This window comes from Meriones unguiculatus, chromosome 11 (assembly GCF_030254825.1).
Source record: "Meriones unguiculatus strain TT.TT164.6M chromosome 11, Bangor_MerUng_6.1, whole genome shotgun sequence".
Lineage (NCBI taxonomy): Eukaryota > Metazoa > Chordata > Mammalia > Rodentia > Muridae > Meriones > Meriones unguiculatus.
Window position 1 is genome coordinate 1,334,389 of NC_083359.1, and position 25,105 is coordinate 1,359,493.

Below are 25,105 nucleotides of genomic sequence, written 5' to 3' on the forward strand. Positions count from 1 at the left end.
GGCTCCGTAGATCGGCTTTTCTCTAGCGATGCCTGCCCAGCGAGCCACCGCCTCCTCTCAGGATCCCTGCGCTCTGATAGGCTGAAGCCGTGGCGTGCTGGCCGTGGATTGGCTACACGCAGCGGCGGGCTACGTCTCTCCCCGCCCCCGAGCCGACCCGCTGTTGGTCCAAGATGGCGGCTGCGGAGGGGTCCGCGGGCGAAGGGGAGCTGTGGCAGAGCTGGTTGCCTAACCACGTCGTGTTCTTGCGGCTCCGCGAGGGCCTGAAGAGCCAGAGGCCAGCCGAAGCAGAGAAGCCAGCGGCCTCGCCCTCGCGCCCGCCGCTGCCGCCGCGTTTGCTGACGAGAAACCTGGTCTTCGGCCTCGGCGGCGAGCTGTTCCTGTGGGACGCGGAAGGCAGCGCCTTCGTGGTGGTTCGCCTTCGCGGCCCCGGCGGCGGCGGCGCGGAGCCCCCTCTCTCCCAGTACCAGGTGGGTCCCGGCGGCGTGCCGCGTCCCGCCCGGCCTCGCTTCCCCTCCGCCGCGGGCGTGCGAGCGAGCCGGCGCCGCTTGGGAGCGCCCGCTCCCAGAACGGGCCGCCGCCGGGCACGCAGGGACACGCGTGCTGTTGGGGTGCTGAGTGTCCGGGGGAGGCGGGTGGCCAGCGCCCTGAAGACGACGGCAGGACTGGGGCCAAAAGGACCGCGGCCAGAGCCGTGATGCCTCCTTTGGCCTCTTGGACCTTTAAGGCAGATTTAAACGGCCCAGATTGCTTGCCCGTCGGGAAGAAGAGAGTCCCTGTTTTTCCTTCTGCCTTTTGCCCCGTTGGGCGCTCACTAAACCTCAAAGGGCCTGCTCTGTTTGCTGCAGTGCTGGGCGCTAACACACAAACACACCGTTAACACCCCCGTGAGAGAGGGGAACAAGCGCAGGAGTTCTCCGAGCCGGGTCCTCACACCTTTTTGGTTTTTGATGAGCAAATAAATGGCATGAGGAGGTGGATATACTCCCAGTGTGTTCTAGACTTGCTCTGACCAGACGTGGCTTTACTGAAGCCTTCATTTGTAAACTGGTTCTCTCTTAAAGACTTTTCTGAAAAAAACTAGGACTGTTGGCACAGGTCCTTAATACCAGCTCTCCAGAGGCAGGAAGAAGTCTTTGAATTTGAGGCCAGTCTGGTCTACATAGTTCCAGGACTTCATTGAGAAACCCTGGCTCAAAAGAGAGAAAGAGGGAAAAAAAAAAGAAAAATGCAGCATTCGTTCTAATGTGTGAGATGTGCAGTGTGCCCTAGATCAGTTCTGTCAAGTGATTTGATGCAAGGTGCAGCCATAGGTGTTGAGAAACTAGGTCAACATTTACACATCTGCCTGCTCTAAGTGTTTCTTAAGAATAAATATCAGAAACTCATCATTATTTCAGCCAATTAATTATTAATTTTCTTCTGATTTTTTTAAAGACTTGGTCCCCTGGTGTGTAGCTCAAGACTGGTCTGGAGACATTGTGTAACACAGGCTAGCCTGGAATTCCTGCCCCAATCTCTTGAGTGTTGAGATTACAGGTCTGAGACAGGACAACCTCTGTGCATGCCTGTGACAACCCTGTGCTACAGACTGGCCACAAGCTCCTGATCTTAATCCAGCACGCTGTGTTCAGTTAATAGCATCCTCATTGCTATGTAGCATTCAGTGCAGTAGTAGTTACTGTAAAACTTGCTTATCTTCTCACTTGTAAATACCAAAACAGAGACTAGGCCCACTTTATTTCTATTTACAGGTTTTAATTATTTTATGTATGAGTACTCTGACTGCATGTGCACCTGCAATGCAGAAGAGGGCATCAGATTCCAGTATAGATGGCCGTGAGCCACCAAATAGTTGCTGGAAATTGAACTCGGGACCTCTGGAAGAGAAGATGCTGAGCCATCTCTCCAGCCCCTACTTTATTTATTTATTTTTATGTCCAGCACTTGACATAAACCTAGAGCATGCAAGAGCTCTGTAATATTTGGTGACTGTTTGGTTTGGTTTGGTTTTGGTTGTGTTTCTCAAGACAGGGTTAACAGCCCTGGCTGTTGTGGAACTCACTCTGTAGACCAGGCTGGCCTCACTCACAGAAATCAGGAGGATCCTGGTCAGAGCTGGGATTAAAGCTGTGTGCCTGCCACCACTGCCCAGCTCTACAACAGGCATTTAAAGACCATGGACCTACAGATATAAAAACAATTAAAAATCTCATTGTGTTTTTAAAAAGCTTTATTTAAAAGGATTTTGGCTTAGTGTGATTCTCATACTAAGATAAATAATATTTTGACAATCTCATCATTATTTGCAGAGTAAAGAGAAAATAGAAATCTAAAATGGTCATGAGAAAAGAAATAGGAAGTACCAGTGTAAAAGTGAATTTTTTGAGTATATGTGATGCTATGGCAAATTATTGGAACTCCCTTAAAATGTCACTCTTTTTATATTAAGTCCACATAGGTGAAGCAGTACTGTTTGCTGCAAATCTCATGAAGCTAATCTAAGGTATCACTTTATAGCCTTGGGTAGCCTAGAATTCCATCAGAGCCATCTGTGTCATCCTGCCCTCCCCAGCACTGGGAATAAAGGTGTGCCATCACACCTGCCTGAAGCTGTTCTTCTCCCTACAATACTGTTTATAAAATGGTTATCTTGTAATACATCTGAGTTTACATATTCACTAGGTATCAAGAGTCTGCTTGATGCCAAGAACACAGAAGAAAGACAAATCTCAATAGTGCCTGCTAGGTTATGTCAGGGGCAAGTTTTAAAAGAACATTTGGAATGTTTAAGATCTATGGGATTATCCAGAGTGTACTGTGGAACTACAGAAAACATGCCCTTGTTCCATGGCCACAAAATGAGGGGTAATTGCTCTCATTTTTTTAAGATTAAGTTGTTGGTTTGTTGATTTTTTTTTTAATTTTGTGTGTATGCATGTTTTCCTGCATATGTGTGCATGTACCATCTGTGTGCCTGATACGCAGAGGCCAGAGGTTACAGAACCATCATGTGGGTGCTGGGAGTTGAACTCAGGTCCTCTGGAAGAGCAGCCAGTGCTTGTTATTAAAGTGTGTGAATACAGGTGCTCCAGAAAGCCAGGTGTCTGCTTCCCTGGACTGTAGTTACAGACAGTGAGAGCCCAGGTGTGGGTGCTAGGGAGCAGACTCAGGCTCTCTGCAAGTGCTTTTAGGGAACTAAGTCCTCGGTCAAGTGCCCAGAGAGAACTTCTTGGAGAATAATCAGTTAGTGACATAAGTAATCGTACTAATCCAAAATGCTGTTATTTTATAACTATAGAAAGTTGAAGCATGGTTATGGTTTCAAGTAACTCCCAAATATATATCCATTAAAATTAAGTGTTTTTACTGTTGCTTTAATTTTCAGAGATTACTTTGCATAAATCCACCCATCTTTGAAATTCACCAAGTCCTGTTAAGCCCGACGCAACATCATGTAGCACTTATAGGAATGAAAGGACTTACGGCATTAGAATTACCTCAGAGGTGGGGGAAAGATTCCGAGTTTGAAGGTGGGAGAGCAACTGTGAATTGTAGGTAAGTGTGTTTCCGCTTAGTGTTTATCTGAGTAAGTTGCTAAGACCAGAGGTTGTGGAGGTGTGTCTAGTGCACTGCCATTGGAACATCCTCACAGGGGCCCGTAGACTGGCTTCCTGGGTGCTGTGGTTTTAAGAATTCTTTCCTAATGCGTGTGTAAGTGCACTGCTTTTGTGCCTGGATGGCAAGAAGAGTATCAAATCTCCTAGAACTGGAGTTACAGATGGTTGTGAGCTGCCTTGAGGGTGCTAGGAGCCAATCCCTGGGTCCCCTCAAAAACCGCTGGGCCACCTTCCCAGCCCCTGTTGTTACTTTTGAAGAATACTGCATTACTATCTATAGTTTTAAAAAACAACAACAGAATCAGTCCCTTATTTTTACAAAAGTAGCTGCAGTTTTGCAGTTAGGTTCATGAGCTTAAGAACTATGCACAAGCCAGGGTGCATGCCTATAATCCCAGCAGTCTGAGAGGCAGAGGCAGGTGGATCTCTGAGTTCAAGGCCAGCCTGGTCTGCGAAGAGTCCAGGTAGCCAAGGCTACAGCGAGAAACCTTGTCTAAAAAAATGTTATGTGCAAAATGAACCAAAATGTGTGGATTAAGGGTTTTGTCTTTGATTATTACTTGCGTTCCAAGACACCATTTCTATGTCAGGCTATTTTCTGGTCATTGCAGTGTGTACTATGACATCATAAATGTATCATGAGCTACTCATGCCATAAAAGGTACAACGGTTGGTCAAACTGCCAGGTATTCAATCACAGAAAAAAGACAAAGCATCTAAATTAAGGCCCATGCTGCTTGAAAGTGTCAAAACAAAACCGCTGTTTGAGTCTTCATACCTGGTGTAACAGAGCCTGCCTATAACAGCTTCCCTGCTTCCTCCAGCACCAGAGCGAGCCTGTGACTACAGGCTGAGGGTGCTGGGGCTACGAACGTGTGTACCAACCCAGCGTTCAGTTTTATTTTTTATACACTGCACATAGAACTATACATGAATAAATAAGTAAAAATCCAGGAAAGTGGGAATCTAAAAAGTCTCCTGAAAAGAATAAACGGTAGAAACCTAGACCTTACCTCTATAACTTAGGGGTGTCTGCTTAAATTTCTTAGGGTATTGGATCACCATTTCTTAATTTTCAGAATAGTCATAGTATGTGCCCTTATAGTTTCCTTACTCCCTTAATTAGTAAAAGGACCAAACAAGAGGCAATATCAACACATTTCTAACTGCACAAACTGAGTATGATAATACACAAATGTAATCCCAAGCCTGGGGGATTGCTCTGAGCTCAAGGCCAGCCTTGCCCACATTGTGAGGGCCAGACCTTGGCCAGGGCTATATAGCTGACCCTGTCAGAACCAACAAGCTAAAATGTATAAAATATATACTATTGTGTAGAAAATAGTTACAGTTTGAGTCCTTGGATAAGTTCTTTTGAATCCTCTCAAGATGTCTTAGGAACCGGAAAGGAATAGTGTTACAACAGATTAGGACACATTTCACCCAAGTTCTGCAAACAAATGCTTTTGAAAATTGTTGTCTTTATTTTAGTACCACTCCGATTGCTGAGAGATTTTTCACCAGTTCTACCTCACTGACCCTGAAGCATGCTGCATGGTATCCAAGTGAGATGCTGGATCCCCACGTGGTGCTGTTGACTTCAGACAATGTGATAAGGTGACCTTCGTCTTACCTACTTATTCCTTGTGCATGGAAGAGCTCTGTGCCTTACTACTGTCTCCTGAATAATCGCTCAGGACAACACAAATCAGTCACTGAATATTGGGATGTTTCTCTCCGATGATAAACCATTATTCTTTTTTTTCCTTTGAGGTAGTGTCTCCCTGTGCACCAGGCTGGCCTTGACCTCTCAAAGATCCACCTGCTCCTGCCTCCCTGGTGCTGGGATTAAGGCACGTGCCACCATGCCTGGCTCAGTCTTCTAGGGCGGTTTTGTTTTGTGTTATTTTGTTGTTGTTTCTCTGTGTTGCCTTGGCTGTCCTGGACTCTAAACTAGGCTGGTCTCCCCAAGTGCTGGGAGGCATGAGCCACTGCGCCCATCTAATCTGTTTTCTAATCAGAGCGTCAAATATTTCTTTCCCTGTTCAGTGATTGATGTTTGATTGTTGACCCCTTCATGGAGTCTTATACAGATTTCTTAGCGTTCTGCTTGCTTTTAGTTATTAGAACTAGTATTGCTGATGGGCAGCTGTGGTGGCCCACCTCTAATCCCAGCACTTGGGATGCAGGAGCAGGGGATCTGTGAGGCCACGGCCAGCCTGGTCTGCAGAGCCTGTCTTGAGGAAACAAACAACAACAAGAACAAAAACCCCACTAGTGTTGTCTACAGCCCATGGCAACAGAGGCAGGCAGATTTCTGGGAGTCCTAGGCCAACATGGGCTGTGTGCTAAGACCCTATCTCAAAGAACACAAAAAAACAAGTGTGTCCGGTTTAAAACTCTGATCGAAGGTACCTTAAAAACTATGTATCTGACCCTTTCATGGGTCAAAACTGGGTTTTAAGGGAAATGAAGAGTGGAGAGGCAGGCTGTTTTTTTTACTCTTCCATCAGGGCCTGCATTCTGAGGTACGGGGTAAAGTGTAAGGACTGGGCTGCACCTTCCCTCCCAACTCCTTCCCAGTGAGCAGGGGTGACAGACAAGTGAGGCAGAGCGGCCTTGCCTGTCAGCAGTGGGCCTGGTGTCTCACCGTTTTAATCCAGTTCCACCTATTGCTTATGACCTCTATTAATGTGGCGTCTCTGCGCAGATGGTGTGTGTTCAGGCCTTGTTTACCTTCCAACTCCCTCATCGTTGAGGAAGTCTGTGTCCCATTGTCTTCTCTCAGTTATCTGTGATTTAGACCTCAAAGCGGAAGATAACCAAACTTGTTGTATTGTGCTTGTGTGTGTGCGCCTGCCTGTGTGTGCTTAACTGCATTTAAAACTGTGTGTACGTGCGTAGTATGCCACCATGCTTGGCCACCTAGGTAAAATTTTATTGATAATGGAATAAAGTTTAAATGTTCTTAGAGAAAGAGATGAGTGGCTGATTTAGTGAAGACTTGGTGATGGACATTGGATTTTTTAGTAATGTCATTACTAGTATTTATTTTGAATATTCTTTCATCTTCAACAAGAGCCATGTATGCTATGAAATAAAATGTTTTAAGAGCTGGAGAGATGGTTTAGTGGTTGTGAGTGTGTGTGTGTGTGTCACAGTACCCACATTGGGCAGCTCATGATGCCTGAATCTCCAGTTCTAGGTAGTCAGATACCTCTGGCTTCCAAGGGCCCACACCTATAGACACTTTAAAATATGTTGTTTTAAATTAAAATTGTGATAAAAACAATTCACTCTTTTGGGGAAGGGCTGTTGAGACAGGGTTTCTCTGTGTGTCCCTGGCTGTCCTGGAATTTGCTCTGTAGACCAAGCTGGCCTAGAACTGAGAACCACCTGCCTCTGCCTCACTAACAATTCACTCTTATGCTCCTATTTGAGAAAATAGGGCACATTACAGATGTCAGGTTAAATGCCACTCAGTCTGCTGTGTATTTGGTTATGCCAGCCACTAAGATGGCTGCTGCTTTGTGCTGTTTGATGTCTATAAAACCTCATAACAGACACGTTAGAAGGAAGGGAAGCTGGCAAGCTTGGAGCAATAGTGAGCCAACTATTGAGAAGGGGGAGGGGTGATGATGTGCATAAGCTGCCTCAGAGTCTTGATAAAGGTTGGGGGAGGCGGACGTAGCCCAGTGGTCAAATACTTAAGGCCTGGCATTGTTACCCATTTCTCCCGAGCAAAAAATGTTGCCAAAGACAGCATTTCTTGGGTCATGTATCTTCCTCTTACTAGTTAAGCAGAGGCAGCACTGCCAGGAATAGGAAGGTCTTTGACAGAGAAGTGAGTTGAGAACTGGTAGGAAAAATCTTTTTTTAAAAATTCTTTTAAAATTATTTTACATGTATGGGTGTTTTGTCAGCCAGTGTCTGTGTGCCTAGTGCCCAAGGAGGTCAGAAGAGAAAGGATCTCCTACAAGTGGAGTTAGAAGTGGTGTAAGCCTCCATGCGGTTTTGTAAGAGCAACAAGTGCCCTTAATGTTGATTCATTTCCAGTCCCCTGTAGGAAGATCCTCAAGAACTAACTACATCGGGGGTTGGGGGGTGTCTTGGAAATGAAAGAACTTATACTGCTTTGGTGAGAGTGTCTTACTCTGTGACCCACACTGGTCTATAACACACGTGGTCCTTTCACCTCAGCCGGGATCCCAAGTGATGGAATCGGTGAGCTGCCTAGTTTCAAAGAGAACTTAAGTACTATTTTTTTCTCCTAGAATTTACTCTCTCCGTGAACCTCAGACACCCATTAAAGTGATTGTACTTTCAGAAGCAGAAGAGGAAAGTTTAATACTCAATAAAGGGTAAGTGTTGGTGTCATAAAATATTTGAGTTTACTAAGAGTATAAATGCAGTCTTACCAGTAACTGCCAGAATTTCCAGAGGTGAGTTTTAGCATGCTTGTGGTAAGATAGCAAGAAGTCACAAACCCAAATTTCATTGTAACTAACAGCTTTATCTCTGTTTAAGAAAATTCTAAAATATGACTGGTGGAAGCAATACATTATACAGTTTGAACAGTTGTAAACGGAAAGAGTATGGGCTGGGCACCTCTGTGCACTCTGGATGGGCCAGGCAGGTTGCTGAACTCCAGCACTGGGCTAGGACAGACGTGGTCCCGATTATCGTTTTTGTTGTTGTTTTGTTGAGACAGGGTCTTTCTCTATAGCCCTGGCTGTCCTGGAACTCACCATGTAGACCAGGCTGGCCTTGAACTCAGAGATACACCTGCCTCTGCCTCCTGAGTGCTGCAGTTAAAGGTGTGCACCTCTATGCCTGGCCCTTCTGATTATCTTGTGCTTTTGGCTTATTTTGTTTTCTTACCTACGACATGCCCTGGCCTACTCTTACCACAAATGGAATCATCCTTTGAACTTGCAAAACCCAATCTTCTGGCCTCCTGATCCATCTCTCTGATGAGCACAACATGTGGTCACGTGTAGTATGCATGCTTAGAATGAAAGCTAATATTTAGTTATCCTCATGTATAGTTTTTTGCCAGAGCCCTCCAGCAAAGTCGAACAGTACCTGAGTGGGGAGTGAGAATTGAAAGAAATAAAGCAAGACACAAGGACTGTCAGTAAAAGCTGCAGCAGCCCCGAGTTTATTCCACAGCTCCTGTTGATAGGCAAAGCTAAACAAGGCACATCAGTACAAGGAAGGGGTTCGTGGAGCAGTCAAGCTTGTGTCCTTAGACCACCTCGCTGTATAGCAGAAATGGTCCAGGGTCACACAAACAAGTCAAAGGAGGTTAGCAAAACATCCTGCTTATCTCTGTCTCAAGGTCAAGGCCAGGGTGAAAACATTTTTTCACTGAATACTCAATAACAAAGCAGCTTGCCAAACAAGCCGCTTTCCACAGTTTTTGTTGTTCTAAATGTAATGTCTTGAACATTTTATGCATCCTTATTCTGTATTTGATAGTTTCAATACTTGAAAGTCATAGTGGGAGTGACAGTGATATACTTAAATCTCTGTTCTTTCCTGGCCTACGGTCATGTTGCTTTTTTTTTTATCTTTGGTTTTTCAAGACAGGGTTTCTCTGTGTAGCCTTGGCTGTCCTGGACTCTTGTAGACCAGGCTACCTTGAGATCCACCTCCCTGAGTTTTGGTATTACAGGCGAGCACCTCTGTACCCAGCTGGTGAACTCTTATGTGAACTTGTATTTACTTGGTCTTCAAGTGTGGGAGTATTGAGAGCCTGGGTTGGGGATATATTTCCCAGAATGCATTTATGTCTTCTACTGCTAAAAGCCAGGGGTTGCTACAGCATGGAACTGTTTACTGCCTGGTTATCCCAGCATTAAAAATTTCACTTAAATGATTTGAAGAAATACAGCACCAGCTTAAATTCCAGTGCATTGTTTCTATAACGAGATAGGACTTAGGTCATAGGTTAATCCTGGTTTTGAGTCAGGGCATTTCCTGCTGTAGTGTGCTTCTGGAGCTAACTTAGGTAGATCGTAGTGGGTTTTTGTGGTTTTGACAGGAACAGTATGAGTGAGAGACAGTAGAACAAATGATGCTAAGAACTCTGCTCTGGCCTGGTGTGGTAGTGCACACCTTTAATCCCAGCGCTTGGAAGGCAGATGCAAGTCCAGGAGGCTGGGGCTCTGTTATACAGAGAAACGCTGTCTTGAAAAACCAAAAAAACGAAAGAACTCTGTGGGCATCCGTCAGTCAACCTACCTGGTTCCAATCTAGCCTCTACCACTTGCATGCTGTGGCATCTGGGAAAGTTCTCTAATGTACTAAGCTTCATTTCTGTGACGTAGTCCATGATTATAAAAAATTGGCAATAGGAGTTCTTGATCCTGTATTAAAAAGTGCCCAGCAACCTGGAATATAGAGATAGCTTAGAGGTGGAGGGCTAACCCAACATGGCCAAGGCCCTAGGCTCAACCTCCAGTACCAGGGAAAAAAAGATGGCTTAGCATTGTGTTGGCACAGAGTAAGCTTTCATACCTACTTCCTGGCAGTCAGTCTGTCTCTGGGTAGTGTGTGTATGTATGCTCACATGAATGTGTGTGTTCCTGCCTCAGTGTATGTGCAGGCCAGAGGACAACTTGAAGGAGTCAGTTCTCATCACACTGAGACTGTCAGCCATGGAGTCAAGCACCCTTACCCACTGAGTTCCTCCTTTGTTTTTTGAGATGGGCTCTGACACTGTAGCTCTGGCTGACCTAAAACTCCCTTTGTAGCCCAGCATAGCAACAGCATTACAGCAGTCCTCCTGCCTCAAGCCTTCCATCCTCCTGAGTGCTGGGGTTAGATAGTTGAAGCTTCAGTTGCATTTGATGGCTTAGGAGTTGTATCTCATTAAATTTTCTATTTGTTCCATTATCTTGCTATTTCTCATTTGATACCATATCCTTTTCCATGTATAAACTAAAATTCAGTATTTACACCTTGCAGTGTTATTATTTAAACTGTGTGATGATTTGATTGTAATTTACCCATGTTCATTAACCTTTTGTTTAGCAAGAATCATTTTGGGTAATAAATTATCCTAAAGTTTAATATATAGGTGCTATGGTCTAGTAGTCCTTTCCTGACCGTGTAGGTCATGTGTGTCTGTTTGGGGAAAACATAGAAAGCGTTCTGAGAAGGTGGAGATCTTTGTGATCGATAGCCTCTTTTCAGCACAGTACAAACGAGTACTCCCTCCCAGTCTGATCTTCCCACTGGTTTCCACACCTCCCTGGTGTCCGCAGGCTCGGCCCTGGCTTCCTCTCCAGGCTCCTGCTATTCTGGCCTCTGCACTCCTTAAACATTATCCACCTCAGACCCTTGGTGTGTGATCGTCTACCTCAGCTGCTTCTGCCCCACACAACTAGACCGGTTCCCTTATTTTCTTCAGACCTTTGCTCAGATGTCTACTTCTCAAAGTTCTGTGCCACACAGGCTGCGTTACACAGCACTCCTGCCAACACCCTTTGACCCCCCTTTCCCTTTATAATGCCACTTTCTTCTAGAAAAGTGACACACACCTGTAATCTCTGCACTCAGAAGGCCGCAGCAGAAGGAAAGTTACAGTTCAAGGTCAGCCTGATGAACCTGTTAATGAGACCCAGAGTAACAGCAACAAAATCATGTTCTGAATGGGTTTTGTTTTTCTTTCACAAGAAAGCAGAGCCTCTTTCTTTTGCTGGAATATTCTGTGAATCTAGAACAGTACATGGCACGCAGTGGTAAATGTTTTTGGAATAAATAAATTTGTGTTTATGTGTTTTTCATGTTTTCTTCTATTTCCTTTTGTATTTCTATATATGTATTGTGTGTTTATATTTAAACTATTTTAAAATTAATTTTTTCACTAATTTTATAAGAATGTGTTTATTCAATATAATTTTGTTTTAAACAAATTTTTTCCAATCTCTGCAGAAGGGCATATACAGCATCTCTAGGAGAGACGGCGGTGGCCTTTGACTTTGGACCACTGGCAACCATCTCAAAGAATATATTTGGGCAAAAAGGCCTAGAAGATGTAGTGGCATACCCACTGTACATCCTCTATGAGAACGGGGAGACCTTCCTCACCTATGTCAGCCTGTTACACAGGTGAGGCAGTGCCAGTGTTTTTGTCTGACCATTGCTGACCTTGAGTTCCACATCTCTGTGTTTGAAGTGTAAATGAGAAATGGTGCAGATTGTTTGTGTCTCCACTTCCTTGTTCACTTAAGGAAGTTGCATAGTTTAAGATAAGACTAACTTTGGCTCACAGAGTTTAGTGAACTGAAAGTGCATTGTTTGTGTCTCTGTGCAAACAAGGAAGCGTGGCTATGATTAAGGTAGCCTGATATTGAACTTGTGGAGGAAAAGGCATGAATACACACAGCCTATAAGGACTCATCCCTAAGTACCGGACGAAGTAAGGAAGGAAACATCATTTTGACTGCAGGAGTTAGGGAGTGTTTGTAAAGAACTGATGGAATGTAGGACTTAACATTTCAAGCAGGGTTGCCAAATGAAGCGCCAACGCACAGTAAAACCATTTTTGTTACAAGGGCATCCGAGACTAGGGTACTTACATCCACACAGGTCCATGCACAGTCCAGTGATTTGACATCTTGGTCACACACACACACACACACACACAAATACTGAGTTTAGCTTTATGTTTGAACACTGATGGAGTTACATAACTTCGGTGAGGAAGATGGTGAGGTCTCTTAACAGGGTGGTTTCCGAGCAGAATAGAATGAGGAGGGACTGGAGTGCATGTGCTTCTACCTGCTGCACCCAGGGGTTTTTAGCATGGATGGTAGAGAGCACTACCAGAAAAGAAATTGTTAGCGTAGCAGTGTTAAGCAGCTGTGCGTGGTGGCACACATCTTTCATCCCGCACTTGAGAGGCAGAAGCAGGCAGATCTCTGTGAGTTTGAGGCCAGCCTGCTCTATATAATGAGTTCCAGGACAGCCAAGGCTATGTAGAGAGACCCTGTCCTGTCTCAAAAAGATGAATGTCAGGTAACAACAGTCAACCAGTGATAACCTTTCAATTCAGCAACTAGAATCATAAGTGATCTTTGCTAGAGTCCTATCAGTGGAGTAATAAAAAATGGAAACCAGGATAGATGTGGTGATACATGCCAATAATTCCAGCCCACCAAAGGCTGACACAGCAGTGCTGAGTTTGAAGCTAGCCTGGGCTATGTAATGGAACCTTGCCTTTTTTTCCCCAAGATTTATTTTTATTTGATGTGTATGAGTGTTTGCCTTCATATATGTGTGTACCGCACACATGCAGTGCTGACAGAGGCCAGAAGTGGGCCTCAAATCCCCTGGAAATGGAACTGTGGGCATTTGTGAGCCACATATGGGTGCTGGGAGTCGAACCCAGGTCTTCTGCAAGAGTAGCCAGCGCTCTTAACCAGTGAACCATCTACGGAGTCCTTTGTCCCTCTATATTCTTCTGGTGGTGGTAGTGATTACTGGAAATGGACCCTCCAGTGTTATCACCTCCAATAACTGCCAGTCATGCGCCTGGAATCTCAGTGCAACGGTCTACAGTATCTTCAAAGGCAAAATGGCATTCACCTGGAACCCTAGCTCTGGAAGTTGTGACAGGAGCATCAGGAGGTAAAGGCAACCTAGATTACATGGACTTTGTCTGAAAGGAGGAAAGAAATTAAATAAAAATATGGAATCTCTTCAGGCATTGCTGTTTTCCTATCAAGGAAAATTACCTCAGATCAAGAATCACCATTGTTGGAATGTAAGTAGGAAAATAAAAAATGAAGACCTTTATTTGAAGTTACAGTAACTGAAGGAAGACAAAAGTCAAGGAAGAGGACAGCTGCCTTCCGTCAGCACTTCCTGATGATGTTTTTGTCCTTTTAGCCCTGGGAATATTGGGAAGCTGCTGGGCCCGTTGCCTATGCACCCTGCAGCTGAAGACAACTACGGTTACGACGCCTGCGCTGTGCTCTGTCTGCCCTGTGTTCCCAATATCCTAGTCATCGCCACCGAGTCAGGAATGCTCTATCACTGCGTTGTCTTAGAGGGGGAAGAGGAAGATGGTCCGCTGGTAAGTGGCAGGCCAGTGTTGCTCTATCTCACATATTACTGCAGCAGTTTTTCATGAGCTGCTCTGAGTGCTTCAGGTGAGGGCTACAGCTCACACGTGGCACTTCTGGTATTTGGCGAATTATGTATTTTATATAAGAATGAATGAAGCATAACGAAGAGTCCAAATGGGAAGAAGTTAGAAGATTGCCCGATTTAGGGCACACATAACTGTGTTTGTTTCTAACCTTTGTGTTAAGGGGGTCACACTCCGCACCAGTGAGTCGAAGCTTCTAAACAGTGGGCAAGAGCACTGGCTGCTGGCCCCGGGATGGTGGCCCACAACTCTCTGTAACTCCAGTCCCAGGGCAGCCAACACCCTCTTCTGGGCTCTGTAGGGACCAGGTATGCAAGTGGTGTGCAGACACTTGTGGGTAAAACATGTGGGTGTGTTAGTAAGTATGTGGAGCATGATAAAAAAAGAGAGAGCTTATGTCATGCTCACTCTAAGTTTTTAAGCTTATTTTTTTATTAACTTTAAAAAAATACATATTCAGAAAAAAGGCATCCATGTGCTGGAACTGGAGTTAAAGTTGGTTGTGACATATCATGTGGGTTCTAGGAACCGAATGTGGTTGGTCTGTGAGGGCACCGGTACCCTTAACCTCTGAGCTGTTTCTCTTCTCTAGCCGTGTTCTTTGGTTTTTGAGACAGCGCTTCACTGTGGCTGCAGCTGTGTAGGCCGAGGTGGTCTCTGACTGAAAACCTCCTGCTGTAACTTTCCAAGTCAGTGCTGGGGCACAGCACTGTGCCAGGGTCCTGAGTGTTTGTTAACGCTACTGCTAATGGTGGTTCTGGCCTCTGCATTCTTTTCTGGTTTGGTTTCTTGCTATGTAGCCCTGCCTGTCTTTTCCTCAGGCTTCTGCTGTTTTTATTATTGTTTGAAGGATGAGGTGGGGAAAAATCAAACATTTGAAAGGACTATCTGACCCAGCTTTTTTGTTTCTGTATTTGTGTACATTTTCAAATTCATAATAAGAGGCCAAAATTTCAGTCCTTTTTTTCCCCCTTTGTGTTTTTAACAGGCAGAAAAGTCCTGGGACCCCAGGGCTGACCTCATTCCTTCTCTGTATGTGTTCGAGTGTGTTGAACTGGAGCTTGCCCTGAAACTGGCGTCTGGAGAGGATGACCCCTTTGCTTCTGACTTTTCCTGTCCAGTTAAACTACACAGAGGTCAGGTGTTCGTTTACTTATTGTGTTTATACTGTTAGCTTTGGCTGCCAGATGGTTTACTTGTGTGTTCTCAGCTTTTGGAAAGGTAACTGGATTCTTTTGGAACTTTTAGTTACTATACAATACACTTTTCTGGGCAGACTGAAGTTTTAACAGCCTCACTTCATTGTGGCTCCACTCAGATACTTAGTCATATGTGTGTGACTCAAGTTTGGTTACCAGAAGACAGCTTTCTATTTGATTCTTTCCATTTTACACAGATTCTGAAGATCAGGCTTGCCTGGTGGGCACTTTACCTATTGAGCCACCTCACTGATGCCACCCAAATGTTTGACTTTTTCTGATCCTAACAAAAGTTGATTTCACAGCCTGCCATAGAGGTACATATGTGTAATCTCAACACTGAGAAGGCTGAATCGGGAGGTTCAATGCCATCTCAGATTACACAGCAAGTTCAAAGCAGTGCTCCTTACATGAGAAGCTGCAAAGAGAATTCACTACATATGTCTAGTTAGCATTTTGAGGAATATAAACATGAAATCTAAGAACTTCATAGATGAACACACAGTGAGGTAAAGTAACGTCAGGTATTTGTTTCCTTATAAAGATACACATGTGTCTTAGTTACTGCTGTAGAGAAGACTGAGTCAGCTTTTATCAAAAAGCATTTAATTGTGGGCTTTCTTACAGTTCTGGAGAGTTAGTCCGTTGTCATCATGGAGGAAAGCAGACAGGCATAGCACTTACTACATAAAGAGGATTTGTTAGAGGCTTACAGGTGGTCCAGCAATGGCTTTATCCCAGTGGAAAGTCCAGAACCCAGAAGTGGCTGTGCAGTCCATGAGGCTAGATGTCTCAGTTGCCCTACCGTGACCGTACCAAAGAAGTGGACGTTAATGTCAGGGAAGCAAGGGTGACAGCAAGCGGGCAAAAAAAACGTGCTTCTTTCCTCCTTGGCCTTTATATAGGCTGCCACAGGATGTCACCCAGACTTCAGGTGCTCTTCCCCCTTCAGACAGTTCATTCAAGGACAGTCTCTCACAAGTGTACCCAGGTGGTCTGTTTTTAAGTAACAGGTGTGGACAAGTTGATAGCCAAGAGCAGCCTTCACAGCATTTCTCTGTGTGGCCTTGGCTGTCCTGGAACTTACTCTGTAGACCAGGCTGGCCTCGAACTCACAGAGATCTGCCTGCCTCTGTCTCCCTGAATGCTGGGACTAAAGGTTTGCGCCACCACACCTGGCTTCTGACATGTTCTTATCTGTGCTTAAGACATAATATGGTCACTGAGCTAATACATTAATTTTTGTGACAAAATTAAAATGGCTTAAATGTGTTGGCCTCTTACAAATAACTTTTCTGTTTTATCTCTGTATTAAAGGTTTTGTTTGTTTGTTTGTTTGTTTTCCTGTAGTTCTTAGAGATCAAAACAAAACTCTTTATCCATACAGGACTTTATCCAAGAAAAGTCAGTCCCAGAGGTCAGAGGGCCCAATGGGATAATGTCTTTTCTGCTGCGTCCTGGCTGTAGGATCTTAAGACCAAGTGTGTAGTGTGCCATTCCTAACCCTTACACTGAACAACTGGAAATAAATGTGAAAAGTATGAAGGCTTTACCAGGTGCAAAATATTGTCTGACAACTACCTCTGGGGCCAGGCACAGGCAGAGGAGGCGTGTGGTGTGAGGTTGCAGATCACGCCGGCCAGGGCCTTGAGAGACTGTCTTGAGAGAAGTAAGAAGAGAGTAACATTTAGATTGCGTCTGTTGTTTTTAAGACTTACACATTTGAAAGTGGTATTTAGGTTAACAAATTTTCAAGACCCTGACAGCAGTGCACAACTGTGACAGTCCTAGCCAGCTGGTTCCATCACCATGTGTTTGCAGGCTACTGTGGTAGTGGCTACTTTTGTGTCTTTGGTGATCTCACTTGCAGATCCCAAGTGTCCTTCAAGATACCACTGTACCCATGAGGCTGGCGTGCACAGCGTGGGACTGACTTGGATTCACAAACTGCACAAGTTCCTTGGATCAGGTGAGTTACTGACTTCCTGTATTTCCCAGTAGGTTTCAGAGGTCTGACAAAATGTACTTTGGAAATGAAAAAAAAGTAGAATCAATGAAAGCAAACATTCCTTGGAAGGATCCTATCAGAACTGGTAAACCTCTAGAAGACCAAATCCTAGAATGGAGAGACTAACAGTCAGAAAACAAAGGGAGACCGCTGTTAAGCTTTCAGAAATTTAAAACTATAAGGAAAACCTGAACGTGGGAGTTAGAAGGCCTAGGTGAAATGGACAGACCTCAGAACTGACTGGAATAGGAGAGGTGGGAGTGGAGGCCACATGCTCAAGACCACCTGATTTTCCTTGTAAAACGTTGATTCTTCATAGCTTCTCCCAAAAGACAGCATTTCTTACCTCAACCTGTGACACCAAAACCAAAAAATAAATAAACCAGAGGCAAATATGTCTGAATGTAGACACAAAAAAATTGACGGGTGTATACTCCAGAAATGCAGGCTTTCTCTGGCTCCAGCACTAACATGTTAACAGGAAAACAGAATACAGGGGAAAGCCAGATGATCTTCTCATGTATAAAAACATTTAGGAATATTTAACATCGTTTTATGTTAAAGATAATCAAAAGGGCTACAATATGGCTCAGTGGTAGATCATTTGCCTAGCGTGTAGACGACCTTTGATTTTAGTCCCCCACACTACTTAAAACATCAAGAAACTACTTTTAGAAGGAAATTTCCTCGAAATAATGAAGAGCACCTGTGAGAACCTGACAGTTAACACCGTGCTTAGTGACAGACTGAAATGTTTTCTTTTAAACATATTTATTTTTGAGACTTTCATACATGCATAGCATATTTTGATCATACTCACACACACAGACATACAACTCTTCTCAGATCCACTTCTCAAGCCCCAACCCCTCTCCCAACCTCATGTCTTTTTGTTTTGTTTGTTTTTGAGTATAAATTGTGCTGCTAGGTTCTCAGGAATATGGGCCCATGCATTAGAACGTGCTCACCTCCCAGGAGCAGCGCCTGCGGAAACTGTTCGACCTCCCAGCAGCCGACAGCTCTCATGACTGCTCAGCTGGGCTCTGATTGAGGAAGACGACACGTAGCCTTGGAACATTGTCTGCGCTTGTTAACCTCTATAACACGTCCTTTTGTAGATGAAGAAGACAAGGATAGTTTACAGGAGCTCGCTGCTGAGCAGAAATGCTTTGTGGAACACATTCTTTGTACAAAGCCATTGCCGTGCAGGTAAGGGCCTTCGTCACTCGGAAGAGTATCATGGTTATCGGGTATTTATCCAAAGCTCTGCTGTGCTTCAGGGACACCCCAGTTTCCTGTGTCCCTAACTCCAGCTTGCTACCGTCCCTGAGCTGTTTTTTTTCTCATCTTTAATTACTTCTTCAGCAGTTCCTTTAATTCTCCAGTCTTATGCGGGGCTCTCTTTGTAGCACCTCTCTCTCTCTCTGTCTCGTGTACATGCATGTGTACATGAAGGCAGTCTGTTTCTCAGTTTTGTACCTGTTTACTCAGTGTATAAGAGTGCCCAGTTTATTCAACAGTTGAGCAAATTGTTGATGCTAAAGAGGTGCATAGAATGGGTTCCAAGTTTCTTGTCTGGCCACATGAATAGCTGTGGTACCCTTTGGAAAAACCAGATATAGAAAAGCAGATTCTGGGAATCTGCAGTGATAGCCCTCTAGAACATCTTAGAGGAACATAATAGACAGTGGTGTGTGTGCGTCTAAAGTCTGGAATGGTCTGGAGTGGTGAAAATGTCTGCTTTGGAGCCATGTTTCTGACAAACATTGACCAGGAAAAGGTCTGGAGTCAGAAAAGGAGTCCTGAGAGAAGCAGGCCACACATGATTGTGACTAGTGAGGGAGCAGCAGGGCCCAGGAAGGAAACTTGAGAAAAGGGTTGCCAGTGTGGAGGAGAACCCCAAAGAGAAGCTGTTGATGAGAAGGACTGGAGAAGCACTGCCATGCCACAGAGATGAGACTTGGCGGTCAGTGTACTGGAGGGATGGAGAATGACAGTGGACTGCTGGATGACAGTGAGGGAGCTGTAGTCTCTCGGGGCTGGGGAGATGGCTCTGCAGTGAACTGCAGGCGGTAGGACAGAAGACCCAGGTTCAATTCCCAGCGCCCACAGCTCACAACCCTCTGTAACTCAAGTTACAGGGAATCCAGTGTTGTCTTCTGGCCTCCGCCAGCACTAGGCACACACTTAGCACAGACACACATGCAGGCAGAACAACCAAACACATATGTATTTAAAATGAAGGCAGGCAAAGACATGACAGTGTGAAAATGGGACTAGTGATTCCTTTATGAAGAAGGGTGGCTGTGACCAGGCTGGGACACGGAGTTCTGTGGCTGCTGCTGTCTCCTCCCCGTCTTCAAGGGGCTGTAACTGAACCTCGGGCCTCGGTGCTGCCTTTTGATTGTTGACCTGACGCTGGGTACAGAGTGCACATCTTGTCTATGGGTCCCACACTGGCAGCTGGTGAGATGTGTGGACTTTGGTTACTGTAGTGTGATGTTTATTTGAAGGCTTTTTACCACACATAAATGAAAGCTTTTTGGCTTTTTGTTTTTAAAGAAAAAGGGATGAGGAGGTGGGTTGGCAGTGACAGCACTTGCTGAGTGAGCTTGAAGATCTGGATTCAAACCACCAGGTAGATTTTAAAAGCTAGTTATGGCCAAGCCCTGAGCCCTCCTCTCTGTGGTAGGAGCAGAAACAGCACAGCTGGGATTTGCTGGCTGCTGCCTAGCTCAGCGAAAGCCTGCTCAGTGGACTAAAATGAAGCCTACACACAGGTGTGTGAACGGGCACGGGTGTGTATGCTGCACACTCCTATATGACCCCGTTACAAACAGAGAGGAGGTGAAGGGGGCCAGCCTGGGCACAGGGAAGCGTCCAGAAAGCCACAGTGGGGGAGGTTTGGAATAGACAGCATGAGCGTGTCTGTAAGCTGAGGGGTACATAATGGGAGACGTTGGAACTATACAGTTGATGGCACGCCTCAGACGTGACAGGAAGTGGCAGTGACATTAAGGTGCAGAAATGTTGCACACAGGCAGAACAGACATGCAGACCAGTTAATAAGGAATATTGGTGGGGACGGTAGTTCCCATTTAAGACCCATGGTTCCCCCCCCCACACACACACACACACCCCGGTGACAGGAAGTAGGAAGGAAGCCACGCCGCGCACACAGGCTGAGACAAGGCGGTCCTGTGGCAGGTGCTGGGTCACTGGTGTGATAGTCCAAAGCCCTGTTCTTTAGGTTGCTGAGCCGTCTGTAGGCGCCATAGTGGGTTCTTTCACCGAGATAGGTGGGCCTTATGTATATGTACATGCAGGCTGTGTCCCTGGGTAACCGTAAGTGGGAGCTTGGTTTAAACTGAGGGAGTGTAAATAGCCATGCTTATGGTGGTCGCCACATTGACAGTCGGGACGTGTCCCTGCTGTTGGTGCGCTGGCTGCTTTCTAACCTGACTGTGAGCGTCTCTCTCCAGGCAGCCAGCTCCAATCCGAGGGTTCTGGATCGTCCCGGACATCCTGGGACCCACGATGATCTGCATCACCAGTACCTACGAGTGTCTCATACGGCCGTTACTGTATGTGCATTCTGTTCTCCACACAGCTCCCTTTAATTCTGCCAAAGCAAAGCTGGGGAGAGGCCCTTAGTAACTGAGGCTGTATGGTGTGTGCTTTGGTTTCTGAATCCAGTCGAGATTTTGACACAAGGCATTTCAGGCATGTTTGCTTTTTGTTTGTTTTGTTATTTTGGGTTTTTTTGTTGTTGTTTTTGGGTTGTTTTTTTTTTTTGTTTTTTTTTGTTTTGTTTTTTTTTGGTCTTGTTTTGCTGTCTCATAACTGAGAATCAGTTTTTCTCTTCTGTTTTTGAGATAGGGTCTCAGCGTACAGTCATACTGGCCTAGAGCAGTCCCACCTCATCTGAGGACTACAATTGTGATTCCCTGTACCCAGCTACAGAGAGGATCGAGGCGCTGAAATCCACTGTTGTGATAGGATTTAATGACTGTTGCATGTCAGGCTCAGATCCTGCCTGTTTTCCTGGACACATGAGAAGTCCCTAAGGAATAAGACACTGACCTGTGTGTAACAGAGGAAGGTTAAACAAGTCACAGGTTATGCCCAACTCTAGTTCAGGTGACGGGCTGTCTGCTCCCAAATGCTGTACGTTCCCTCCCTCTGCCAGCCTCAGAGACAGCACTCAACTCTAGGGAAACAGTATAAAGCTGAGTTCATTTATTAAGTTGTAGCCACCATTTTCCGTTTCCAGCTGCCTTGGCAGGTCAGGTTTTATTTATGTAGAAACCAGGGTGTCAAACATGAGACCCTTCAGTCTCTTGATGTCTGTCCAGAAGGGTGCTTCTGAGTGCTGGCAGAAGTGTGAGGTCGCATCAGCCACTGTCCTCGTCCTCTGAAGATTTAAAGACTGAATTTGCAGACTCCCTTGGTCTGACAAGGAAACAATAACATGGGTATAAGTTTTATGTTGCCTTAAAATACTCACTAGGAAGAGGCTTGCAAGGGCAGTGCCTCGGCAAGTCAGGGTACGTGACACTGACAACAGTTCAGTTTCCAGAAAACTCCCCTGCAGGTTGCCCTGAGCTGTGCTGTGCTCTGTGCACATGCACATAAATAATACGTAAACAACAGACTGTCAGGGCTTACCCATGTTTTCATACAATTTTTATATAATCCATTTTATACATACCTTTAGAGTTTTAAAAAGCCTGGTCATGCTCTTTGGATAGTAAAAACATCAGTCTTCAAGCAGGGAGAAAACTCTTAATTGTCCGGATACTTTTTAATCATATTTCTGCCAACTGCCCAAAATACAAGTTGTCTGTATATTAACACTACTATTTACAAAGCTCTTCCAGATTGAATTGTTGCCTTCAAAGCCACTTATGTGCTATTGCTGAAGATATCACAGCCCTCCCAGCTTTCTGGGAGATTGCCTTGGAAATGTTTGCCTTTGAGTATCATTTTTATAAACCAAGTTATATAGAAGCAAATGGTAGTCAGCAGTCACCTGGCCGCACACCAGCTTTTATCAATCTACACGATGCCTGAAAATAAATACTTCGGTATTGTGGTGCCAGCTCAAGCCCTTCCCAAGAAAAGGGCCGTGGGATTTATATTGTTGAGTTGCCTTGATCTTCTCAAAAAGTTTTAAGAAAGAATCCATAATGCTCAAATGGCAAGATCAGATGTCCCCAGGATGACCGTTCAGGACAGAATACACGTTCTTGTACTCTTACGAAGGTTGTGTGCCTTTTAGGTTCTTGGGTGTGGCTAATGACATGCTGTAGTCCGACAGCTAACTCCATGGTGGACCTGGCTTGTTGGTTTTGCAGAAGTACAGTCCACCCGGCATCCCCTCCCCTGCTGTGTACCCGAGAAGACTCCGAAGTAGCAGAGTCTCCACTGCGGATTCTGGCCGAAACCCCGGACTCGTTTGAGAAGCACATTAAAAGCATCTTACAACGCAGTGCCGCCAACCCGGCATTTCTCAAGTACGGTGTCTGGGGCATGAGTTTTAGGAACGGGCTTTTTCCTTAGAAACGGGTAGGGACCCTAGGGCTTTGTGCTGGCCAGCAAGTGTGCATCCGTGCTTTTGGTTTTTTTCCTGTCCTTCCTGTGGTGCAGAGGGAGGGGGCATGGCACATCAGAGGGTCAGCAGAGGCAGCTGAGAAGGTGCTAGAAGGGGTGGTAGAAAAGCTGGGGCTTGACTGTTTGGTTGTTTTACTTGGCCAATGAGAACAATGACAAACTGTTCCGAAAGGTCATCTGAGAAGGATCTGGCTCCGCCTCCTGAGGAGTGCCTCCAGCTTATCAGCAGAGCCACCCAGGTGTTCCGAGAACAGTACATTCTCAAGCAGGACCTGGCCAAGGAGGAGATTCAGCGGAGGTAGAGTCCCGAGTGCAAGTGCACAGCCTGCTAGGGGTGGCTCTCCTGGCTGTCCCTTAAACCTCACTACTGCTGCTGCTTTTCCAAGGGTCAAGTTACTATGTGACCAAAAGAGGAAACAACTAGAAGATCTCAGTTACTGTCGAGAGGAGAGGTAGGTATCAGAGCAAGAGACAACAGTGGGGCGCACTGCAGTGTCACTCAGGGTGCTGCGCCACATATGGACCCCAAGAGCCGCTCATTCCTCCAGGAAAAGCCTCCGGGAGATGGCCGAGCGCTTAGCTGACAAATATGAGGAAGCCAAAGAAAAACAAGAAGATATCATGAACAGGTCAGTGGGCCACGAAGACCCCCAGCTCAGGATCAATGGTGTTACCCGGTACTCGGGTACCGCCAGTGTTCCCACACCTGTAGAGAATGGGTCCTGTAACCCGCCATCAGGCTCAAGTGTTAGGAAGGATGACACAGCCCCTCCTCTAGGCTCGCTCCTCAGACTTCAAAGTCTTGAATTATAAACTTTGTGTCTCTCTGTAATTTACAGTCTTAACTCGCAATTCCTCTTCGTTTTCCTAAGGATGAAAAAAGTGCTTCACAGTTTCCATACTCAGCTCCCAGTTCTGTCCGACAGTGAGAGAGACATGAAGAAAGAGCTCCAGCTGATACCTGATCAGCTTCGACATCTAGGCAATGCCATCAAACAGGTAAGAGTGGGGCAGGGTGGCTAATCCAGGCAACATCTCTATAAAATGTGAACAGTAAAGTAGATGCTCTAACGTGTGGCAAGCCATAGTCAAAATACCTATGTTCTGTTTGATGCCTGAGGTTACTATGAAAAAGGATTATCAACAGCGAAAGATGGAAAAGGGGCTGAGTCCTCAGAAACCCACCATTACTCTCAGTGCCTACCAGCGAAAGTGCATTCAGTCCATCCTGAAGGAGGAGTAAGTGGACGCTTTTCCGTCGGCTAGGGGTGGACAGTTTTCCTTGGCACTGTACCAAAAGCTGCCCGTCTGCCCAGATAAGAGTCCTGCACCTGGGCATTTGCCTGGAGAGCGGGGCACGACAGACAGGCTTAATGAGCATGCTGTGATGCAGAGTAGCGGCTCTCCTTTGAGGTGATTTGTTGTGTAATCAAAAGTGCATCTTGGTCCTGGCTAGCAGTGTCCCCAGGGCTGACACAGCAGGCTGACACCCTGACAGGGGCAGGGTGTCTGTCCCCAGCGCCACCCAGAAAGCCGCTGCTGTCCACCTGGAAACTTTTCAAGCTATTCAGTATTGGCAAAGCTATTCTTACAGAGTGTAAATTCTTATGACGTGGCACAGTCCCAGATTCGAGAGGCAGAGGCAGACAGATCTGAGTTTGAGGCTAGCCCTGGGCTATAGAGTGAGTTCTAGGACAGCCAGAGCTACACAGAGAAACCCTGTGTTTGGGTGGGGTGGGGGGAAATCTTAAAACTCAGTACTAATGGTTCATGCGGTCCACTTTTGTGAGTCGTTTGATGATTTTTCAGGGGTGAGCACATAAGGGAAATGGTAAAGCAGATCAACGACATCCGAAATCACGTCAACTTCTGACGCCCTCTGAAGCTGACAGAGCTGAAGGCTTACAATCCCCTGCTGTAAAACCAGCAGGTAGCACTATCTAATTTATAAAGAAGCATTTTGGATAAACTTTGGTGTGGCTATTTTATTTTGTTATTCCTTTTCTAGTATTCGAATAAATTTTTATTCAAAATTTTGACTTTGCTTTATAAAGACTATGGGTTTTTTTGTTTGTTTTAATTCTGGGACACAGCTCCTGCTGCATGTTCCCACGTCCATATTGAAGACTAATAACTGCATCTCAAGTTGTACCAAAACTTTGCCTCTGAAGGGCACCAGAACCCTAGGATGCAAAGGAAGAGGCCACACAGCAGCAGCTCTTCTTTTCTGAACACTCTTAAGGTCAGGCCTTCAGTACAGTTAGCACAGGTGCTCCTGCAGTCCCCTCAGAGCACAGCTGAGGTGCTCAGCTGCAGAGTCCTCTGCCGACTCCCTACCCTCCAGAGCTGCATGTGCGTGTGTCTGTCTATGCCTTAGAGGAAGAAAGACTGCGGTCTGCCCTGCACATTAGTGCTTGGCTTTGGCTCCCCTCCTACCTACTGAAAGCTACGTACACGTCCAGCCTGTAAACCGAGACCGCCAATGAAAAGCCACATCCTAAGC

At 45.6% G+C, this 25,105-nt stretch overlaps 1 protein-coding gene across 2 annotated transcripts; it reads left to right on the forward strand.

The window, feature by feature from the left end:
- Nucleotides 1-40: 40 nt before the first annotated feature.
- Nup88 (nucleoporin 88) lies at nt 41-24,635 on the forward strand. 2 transcript variants are annotated; one of them, XM_060363375.1, is made up of 17 exons: nt 41-470; nt 3,389-3,558; nt 5,112-5,237; nt 7,895-7,981; nt 11,562-11,738; nt 13,521-13,707; nt 14,771-14,918; nt 16,852-16,950; nt 18,108-18,198; nt 20,472-20,573; nt 22,347-22,505; nt 22,775-22,900; nt 22,989-23,054; nt 23,133-23,231; nt 23,475-23,601; nt 23,723-23,841; nt 24,412-24,635. In XM_060363375.1, the coding sequence occupies exons 1-17, from the start codon at nt 174-176 to the stop codon at nt 24,473-24,475; spliced, it is 2,244 nt and encodes a 747-aa protein (XP_060219358.1). In that variant the 5' UTR covers nt 41-173; the 3' UTR covers nt 24,476-24,635. The 2 variants fall into 2 exon arrangements, with proteins under 2 accessions (XP_060219358.1, XP_021517011.1); XM_021661336.2 differs by having other exon boundaries at nt 23,151-23,231.
- Nucleotides 24,636-25,105: the final 470 nt, after the last annotated feature.